The following is a 9,700-nucleotide window of genomic DNA, read 5'->3' as shown; positions in this document are numbered from 1 at the left end:
ACTAGTAAACTTTACTGTCCATCCAATTGACACCTTTCTCTTATTAGCTTCCACTCTCGAGTTTCAATTTAATTTTCTTGCACAGGATGAATCAACAAATTATATTATGACCACATAAATTATTTTTTTGGTCATTATTTAAACTCTGTATCTTTTCCTTCCACCTCTTCCCTTAAGCCAAAACAGCACAAAGACAGGTTAAGAGTTCAAAATAAGGTCAGTGGGTCCCCAATGGCTTTAAGGAAAGGAAATTTTATAAAGCTCATTCCTTTCCTTTATTTACTTATAAGATGATTCATATTGGGGCTGTGATGGACTTGAGTAATTCAGGCACAGATCCAATGTGAGTGCAGGGATGCAAACTAAATGACAAGAACAAGAATAAGAATATGTAACTTTATGCAATTAAGAGTAGCTTGCCTGATGTTTACTAATGCCCTTTGCATAAAATGTCATTTGTATTACCAAGAAAGACAAATTAATCTTTTATGAAAGACCAAAAAGTTGGTAAGAGCATGGGAATATAATGATTTACTTTGGGTTGTTTTAATAAGGTTCCTGCCTTATTTGATATACTTCATTACTTCTGTCTACATGACATATTCAGCAATAAAATGAGGGAAAATGATCCTCTTTAGGGGGCTACAAAAACTATAGTTATCAGTAGGTAATTCTCTGTCAACCTGGAACAACATAATGAACACAGTTTCACAAGAATTGGTCTGTGCCTTAACATTTTCCTAGTGACCTGAAAGATGAAATAAAAAGCCATCTCATTAAATTTACATTTGACATCCAGCTGGAGTAGGATAAAATGGTAATTTGCAGGGATGGGCACTGAATTTAAAATGATCTTGAATGAATTAAGAGAATTGTTTCAAAGCAAAACAATTAACTTGGAGAGGAAAGATGACCATGCAAATGCCACATGGCAAATGACTAAGAAAGGATGCAAAAGTAGGCCTCATAGCACAACAGAAGCCAAATGTTTGTAGTATGGTGGATGTTTTAAAAAGAATATCATATGAAGATGTGTGAACAAGAATATACCATAGCATCAGTGGATTAACTCACAATTTAATCTTGTACAATTTTGTAAGAGGGATGTGGCATTTTTGGAGAAGGTTTAGAGAAATAAAGATGATTAACAATGGAAAATAGGTACAAGAATAAACGCTAGAAGAATTATGATTATTCAGGGGGAAGGAAGGAAAAAGAGTGACTTTGTAATCAAATATATGAAGTTATTATTAGAGAATGATCAGCTATTTTCTTTTGATTACATCAACAGACAAGAGGCTAGCTACTGAGAAGATAGGACAGTTATATAATTTACTTTCCACAAAATTTTCTTATTTTAAAGCAGATCCCAGTAGAATTAATTAAGTTATAAGTCTACCTGAAAGCTGAAAATGAGCAATAAATCTTCAAGATTACTTCTGTAAATAGCAGTGAGAATTTATTTATCTCTATTTAAGAGCATAAGAAACAGAGATGCTACAAATGGTGCTCAAAAACTTAAAGAGTGTGTGGGCTTACCAACATTTCCAAATAGTAAATGAAAATAGGCCATTCTTTATTCTTCTTTTGCTTCTCATCATATCCCCGTCTTTTAACAGAAACCTAAAAAGTACAACTTCTCCTGTATCAGAACTTCACTACCAGTATATGAAACCTGTTTGCTTGGGACTTAGGTTTTGATCAAATGTCTGATAAATTGATTTTCTGGGTTCCTTCAAATCTTTGGTTCAATGAGAAACTAAAATCACTATTACAGAATAGAAGACTATGAAAAGAAATCAATATTGAAAGAAAACACATCTCTTAATCTAAGTAAGGTCTCTCCACAGAAGATCCAGGCAATGTTCTAGATAGCCTAAAATATCTGGTTAGGTGACTCATTGTGGTGATGATGAGAATGATGACTAGAGAAGAAAAATTTAGCAGAGTACCACTGATTTTGCTGATGAAAAGGATTAAAACATAATATGTTGATTTCATTTTTGGACTTTATATATACTTATTGAGTAAAAAGATACAAAATGGACCAATGGAAAAAGGCCTTTCGGATAATAATAACTCCACAGAAGGAAAAGTATCAGGAAAATTATAATCCTATGTTACTAATCTCTCAAATGAAAGCTTTTAAATACAAAAAGGATGAATGACCAGAATCAGAAATTTTTTTCTTTACAGGAAGTTATACTGTAATAAAAAGTAAAATAATTACATAAATGGTCTTGGGTAGGTTAGTGACAGGAGTGTGTATGTCTGGACTTGAAATTCCTAAGGGAACTCCTAGTGTAGAAATCACTTCTGTTATACATTTATAACTCTTCTGTTGTTTTCAGCCTTAAAAAAATTACCTGATTCCTTTTTTCGAAAAATTTTAATAATTACATGCCACACATGGTGGCAAAGTGGAAAAAACACTGGGTTTTTAGTTAAAAAATCTTAATTTGAGTGCCAACCATGACTTTTCATTGTGGGTAAGTCACTTAACTTCTTGTTAACTGAATTTATAAAATGAGGATAAAACCGGGAGTGTTGTAAGGAAAGCATTTTATAAAGCATTTTATAATCCCCCAGCCTGGAGAATATGTAAGGCTTCTCAAGGAATATAGATAATTATTAGTAAATAACTACATCACCTATTGAAATTTATCTTTTTTTTCTCATGTGTACAAACTTATTTTAATATCTAAGAGAAGATACTTCATGGGAAGACTTATTGAAAACCAAGTCCAAAAAAGGTAATATAATAAGATACATAAGACATACACCTATATTTATGTATTGAATTTATTTCATCTTAAAAAGAGTTCGCATACACATTTTTCTAAAGAGTTTTCTTGCTTTTTTTTTTCTTCTGCAAAATGGGGCAACACATCTATATTCATACATTCTAAACATTTCACTTGAATCCCTGGGCTGAATTTAGTCAACATTACAAAAGAATGTATTCTGAACTAATTATGGGCTTTTATCTCCTTGTCTATAACTTGATCAATATAGGGAGAAAGTAACTGGGAACACCTGATGGAACAGCAGCAACAAGTAGTCAACTTCCATTTGCCACTCCACTAGAAAAAGAGTTTTGAGATGTCTCCTCCATTTTTCCAAAACTCTAGGTTTCTATATCTTTTATCCTCCTGTATTTAAGCATTCACTCTGTGCATGAGACATCCTGGACACTCTAACCTAAGAGTAAGAGGTGAAATCAAGAGTAACTCCACTAAAACGAACAGTTTGGCACTCAAATGTCTCACCTAGACCAATATTTCAAGAACTGATTGGTGCTGGTGATTACCATTACCTGTACATTCGAGAAACAGGGTCTAGGTTGCAGTAGCCATGCCCTCATATGCTGCACAGTATCCTGGCTGGGATAGTGTGAGGTGCCTGCCTGACTGCTTTGGCACACATGGCACCAATGACTGAGCTGTCTCCACCTAACAGACTCATTCACATGATTTAGCACTTAATCTGTACCTTAAGGCTTGTGACAGTTGTCTCAACCCTCTCCTCAAATGATTTGAAAGTAGGAGAATTCCTAAAACATAATAAAAGAGAGAGAAGTAAGCTCTACAGATCTAGTCGTCCTAGCAACCGTGCTGTGTGATTTGCTGCTTTTATTAGTCAAAAGCTGAGATACCGAGGAAAAACCACTTGTCAATTTCCCATTCAGCACCAGCTGTATTTTAAAGGTACCTTGTGCCACTGCAAATCCCAAGCACACTAAAGAGATCCAGAGACTAGATGAGCATTTAAAAAAAAAACTAATCAAGCCAGTGAGGCACTTAACTATAGAATAATTAAATGTCATTTGCAATATTATGATGGTGACCATTCCCTCACCATGGCTTCCTAGAAGTCAAAGGGCCAACAGCCTCAAATATGCATTTCCTAATTCAAACTTCTGTCACAATAGTTTTTTAACAACATCATCTTTTTGGCCAGGCTGCAGAAAGAATAAAAAATTGAAAACAGCCTCATTTGAATTTTCTCAGTTAAAAAAATAGGATATTCATCCCTTTAATGAAAAGGGAAGAATATTACTGGGGTGGAGGGGGAAGGATCACTAAAGTTCCCTTTTCTAATACCTAAAGCAATTAGGCAACCCTGCCTGTGAAATCGGTTTCTACTATTTCTTGTTAAATGATAGGTTGCAAATTTTTTTTTTAATTTGATTTTGTCTAGGCTTATATTTCATTAGTATAGGGAACTCCCAGTGTAGAAACTCCCTCTACTTACTTGGGTAAAAATATTTAGAGAAGTTAAGAAACTTTAATAACTTCTCAAGGAGAGAGTGTTAGAGACAGGATTTGAGGTTAGCTCCTCCAAATACTCAGGATAACCCTCAGTCTACCATACAAATGGTATTACCGGCTACCCTAAATTCAGATCCCAAAAAATCAATCTCTTCTTTCACTAACCAGAATGCAGGTAGCTCATATTAACTGCTCTGAGGTAGCTAGACAGGACAAGGGATACCTGGACCTGGAGTCAGGAAGATCTGAGTTTGAATGCTCCCTTACTAGCTCTGTGATACCTAGCTGGGCAAATTGCTTAACCTCTCCCAGACTCAGTTCTGTAAAATGATGATTAATACCAATACCTATCTATCTCACAGGGTTGTTGTGAAGATCAAATGGGATAATATTGGTGAGGTGTTTTGTAAACCTTAGAGTTATATAATTGCTAGCTATTATTATTGTTATTTTCTCCACATTAATATACATATCACTTTCCTTGCCATTTGGTCATATTATATACAGTAATTTGGTTTAGTAACCTATCTATGGTAAAGAGATAAAAACAGATTTTATTTCCAAACTAAACATTTTTGCCTTTTTTTTCTAACTGCTAAAAATAAACTTTGAAAATTACACAATGAATATTATAAATTGTTGGGATGCTATTTTACATTCTCTGTCCTACAGTTGGAAAAGCTAAGGTGGAAGGAACAATCTACAAAACTGAGGGTTTGGGGACAGAACTTTAGTATCCCAATTAATAAAATTTTCCCCATGTAATTTAGTATAAAAAAGCAGGGGACTTATTCCTTGTAACTAAAGGGGAAATTAAGACGAAAATGGTTTTCTAAATCATTTTACTATTGCAGAAATCATTGTTATTTGTTGGTTACCCAAACACCAAAAAAGGGGGGCTTGAACCCTAATTATGGACAGGGTAGATGATGGCAAATTTGAATCTACTTCAGTCCATCACCAAATTACCAAACCAAATGTTCCTATTGTATCCCCCCCAAACAATGAATTAAACTGTATAGCCTCAAGTAATGTGAGCCTGCATCAGAAATCACAACAGAGAAAAACTAATTAACTTACCTTTTTGTACAAGTTGAAGAACATGAAGGAAATTGTTTAATAAATACTTCTGTTTCATTTGATTTCACCAATTGAATTCCCCATTTTCCCTCAATTAAAAAGCTTCTCTTTCCTACCAAATCTTCCTAGATCTATTTTGGATTTCTTCCCTGCCCTTACTTTGCATTGTATTTCTCCACTCTAGTCTGTAGAACCTAAGTTCCTTAAAGGCAATAACAATATCCCAACATAATCGGTATAAATGCTTAATAAATTTGTTAATTGGTATTTTTAACCCACTTTCCATTGGCTGCTTAAGAATATTGGAAACAAGATGAGAAAAACAGGTTATTATTAGTATTATTTTGCTTTCATACAAAAAAAGAAACAAAATAAATACCAACCAAACAGTAATTCTATATACATTTACAGTGATATATAAAAATATCTTAAGCACATTACCTCATAGCAGGCATACTTATGGAATGGCGAATAGAGTAACTTCAGTGAGAAAGCAGATGAGGAGAAAAAAGAAAACATCACAGTAAGTACAGAATGCCCTCTACCAATTTGGTTTTTCATTTTCACATACATGCAATACCAACCATGCCAACCCACCATCAGGACACTGTTTTTATTAAGCCCTATGGGTATCTGAATCCATTTCTAAAGATGACAAAAGTGAATAGAGAATAATGGACGGCTGCATGCTATTTTATTCCTGAACATTCTAGTTAAGATATCCAGACTACTGTAGATAGCTGCAGATCTCAGCTCCAACCAGGCAGGTCTACTTGCCAAATCCAACCTCTCCAGTTCAACCTTGTATTTTTTCTGAAAGGTGGAGATTTTAGAAAAGAGAGGAATAGAAAAATAAACCAGTTCCTTCACTTCTTTGGTCTCACTGGCTTCAAAACCAGGATAATGTACTCCTTGGGAGAAAGAAAAGAGGGAAAAGAAATAAAAAGAGGCAAAAGCAGTATTTGCATGTTTCACAATTACAGGGTAAAAAAAAAAATATATATATATATATATATATTAAAAAAACAGCTACCTCCAACTAGTTATCTACACATTATCTTCTTCCCCAGTAGATGAGATCCTTGAAGACTCAGACCATGTATTTCCTTTTCTGTGATTTCTAATGCTTTGCAAAGTTTCTGGCAAAAAAATAAGCACTTAATAAACGCTTGCTGATAGATTTGTTCACTGACAAATGGTTGGCTCTTTCCCTATGAGAGTCCAATCTTGTATTATCACAATCTTGAAACTACCTAACAAAATATCAAAAGGCAATTACTAATATGCATGGGGGGCTAGAGGTACTCTTATTTGCCTTTTAACAAGATACCACTGAAGACAGCTACAGTAGCAATAAATTTAAGATCCTCAGAGGCCCCTTGACTGTCTCCTTGCCCAGTGGACTAGTTCAAAGCACCTGGTTCTGGGAAAATTACCAGAAGCATTTTGTGAAGGACAAGGAAGTGGGACGATACAGATTCCCATCTGTATTCCTTTTTTATTTTCCACATAGCTGTGACTCAGCACCACCAGTCCCTTCCTGAGAACTCATATTAAGGGATTTAGGCTCCAGAGCAGGGATGACGAAGCTGCACAATTTCCTCATATTTCAGGACACTGAGGCCATAGAAAGGAAAATTCTCCAACCTTAAATTCAAATTAACTATTTTAGCTTCCACTAACTGTATGAGTGCTTTGAGTACATATCCACTGAGCCCAGAGTATAAGCCAACACTGAAACATTTATTTTAGCAGCAAAGCAGAATATAGGATTTGTAGTCTAGAAGATCTGAGTACAAATCTGGCTTCAGACATTCATTAGCTATTACCCTGTATCTCTCAATTTCCATTTCTTCATTTGTAAAATGGAGATAATACTAGCCTAGGAATAGTTGTGAGAATCTAATGGCAATAAATGTAAAGTACTTAGCAAATCCTAAAGAGCTTTATAAATGCTGTTATTAAATTAAAATTATTATGATGTTCCCATGAAGAGAAATTGAAGATTGTCGTGTTGGTCACTATGCCTTCCTTTTGGTTACAACAGGCTTGTACCAACTATAAGATAAGATTTCAAAATGCAAAGAGACATACAAACACTATCACTACAAACACACAGCTATTCCAAAAGAAGGCTGTTTGAAACTTCATTTTGCTAGTATTTGTGATCTGTCTATTCTACCCTGGAACCACAAAACTGAAAGGAAGTGAGTAGACCTAAAATTGTGAGGGGAAGTTATAAAATGTTGTGTTGAAAGCAATGCTTTAAAAGACAAGACTGGGCTGTATGGCTAGGGGGTACCAGACTTGTGAGTATAGAGAAAGCCATGAAGCAGCATTAAAAAGACAGCTTGGCTTACATGGCAGATAAATGGAAGTTTACAGAACCCTTGATGTTTCCAGAGTCTGAATGGGAATGACTGTTACTTTAAAGACTCCACAGGGCAAGACCATCTTCTTTTCCCTATCTATGACTATAAAACTGGGCAAATGATGAATAACATTTTTCTTCAGCCAAAAAAGCTAAAGCAGTGGTTTCTTGGGAGGAATTCAAATTCCTGAACTATCTCAGTAAACATGTAAACTTAGCTATTTGTATATAGCCAATTCATTTACTTGAACAGTGGGGTTGGCATTTGTGAGTCTCAAAAACTTTTCCTATTATCATTCTATTTCTTGTAAATACAAACCTGAACTATGAATGTAAAGGGGGAATGAAGAAATATTCTTAATGGGAAATAAAAAGGAACTAAATTTAGAGCTTTCCCAGACTTGCAGAGCAAGAATAAGCCATCAAATGATGTATTATAAAATCCTAGCTAGCCAGGGAACTTGGACCATAAGATGGATGGATAAGAAAAGTTTTCTGCCCTTACAACAATCTTCTAAGTAATTTGCTAAGTGGGTAAAGAAAATTCTAGACTTCTACTTAGATTTAATGATGAAATTAAATCTCTTATTTCGTGAAGGTATATCCTCACCATTATATATGGAACAAGCACCATTCATCCTTCTTTACACATACTTGGTTCAGACTTTCCTGATTACTATTATTTTAAGGAATCTTGTCCCATTCTGTTGAGATAAACTGAGGCTAAAATGTGTTTTTTGAAAACAGATTATTCTTTGACCAGATTACCTTTTATTTCCTATGGGAACAGCACAGTTACCTATACTAGCATATTCCCACTATCTCTGCTTTCAGCTTTCCTAAGATTTTTGTGCACCTTGTTAACTTTTCCCTAAAATGTCAGTCAATAGAATCAATAATGCAGCTCTTTAAGGAAGGCATAAAGAAAAGCCTTAATTAAGCCTGGGGATACTGCTTACTGTTTACATTAGGGGGATATGTATATATTACAAAGTATTGGCAAAAACATTTTCTCATAAATTATGTGAAAATGCAATTAGAGAAGATCTTCAGGAAAGTTTGTTTTACAAAAGAAAACAGGTACAAGAAAAGCCATGAAATGATTAGCCTTCAAATTACAAGTAAATCATATCATGACAGGATGGGAAAAAATAGAACTGAGATAGGAAAATGTTTACCAAAAAATCACTGAGAGCCAAGAGGCATGCTTCAGTTTAGGAAAAGGAAGAAAAGTAATATATATCTTAAATTTTAATTTTCATATTGGCAGCTACATAACAAGCTGTACAATACATCAAACTGATTTTGCAACTTTTACTGATTTTTTTTCTATCTTAAATGCACATAAAACCAGGTCCTTTATGTATGTGGGAAGATGCTATGAAGAAAAAAGATATATTCCTAACAGAATTACTTCCCAGACTAAAAAACGAAGGAATGTTAATCTGAATTATTCTGAAAAAAACCTATTTTGCTCAATAAACCTCAGTTGTATAACACTCTTCAGCTTTCTTCCTATTCATGTGGTGAAATGAAAATCTAAACACTTTTTAACGAATAAAACAAGCTTTTATGTTGGCTTGGGGTATAAAAGGAAAAGAGAATATACCATTTCACTTCTGAGGAGTAAGGCAAAGACCAGCATAACAAGAGTAAGGAACCAACAACAAAGCTTACCCAATAGAATGGGATCTGCAGCAGGAGAAGCAAAATGAGAACAACAAAAGTTAAGAGTTAGCATATTTAGAAACGGTATATAGAGAAATCATTCTGTTTACTTTTACAATCCTATAAGCAACAAAGAAAATTGATTACGTTTTCCTTAAAATATTCTTCATTTATCATGATGCTTGGAGTTTTGAGTTTCATGAATTTTGATTACTGAAGAGATATAGTTATAGTATACAGAATCCTTGCTTCTTCCAACAATCAAATTTTTGTCTACTTTGTACTTATCTTGTCTTTACCCACCATTGTA

General features: G+C 34.3%; 1 protein-coding gene across 6 annotated transcripts in view; it reads right to left on the bottom strand.

Moving 5' to 3' along the window:
* The window catches only part of TPD52L1 (TPD52 like 1), a 162,602-nt gene that overhangs the window by 4,137 nt on the left and 148,765 nt on the right, over positions 1 to 9,700 (bottom strand). The window contains exons 5-7 of one of the 6 annotated variants that reach the window (XM_051997685.1): positions 9,400 to 9,414; positions 5,793 to 5,831; positions 3,493 to 3,553 (exon numbers count right to left, since the gene is read on the bottom strand). The exons of 1 other annotated variant lie outside the window; for it this stretch is intronic. In XM_051997685.1, the coding sequence (XP_051853645.1) occupies positions 3,493 to 3,553; positions 5,793 to 5,831; positions 9,400 to 9,414 (115 nt within the window). The remainder of the gene's footprint in view (positions 1 to 3,492; positions 3,554 to 5,792; positions 5,832 to 9,399; positions 9,415 to 9,700) is intronic. 4 more of the 6 variants (XM_051997686.1, XM_051997688.1, XM_051997687.1 and 1 more) reach the window with 4 other exon arrangements.

The sequence above is a fragment of the Antechinus flavipes genome, chromosome 4 (genome assembly GCF_016432865.1).
Source record: "Antechinus flavipes isolate AdamAnt ecotype Samford, QLD, Australia chromosome 4, AdamAnt_v2, whole genome shotgun sequence".
NCBI lineage: Eukaryota > Metazoa > Chordata > Mammalia > Dasyuromorphia > Dasyuridae > Antechinus > Antechinus flavipes.
This window is presented reverse-complemented; position numbering and strand designations above follow the sequence as displayed.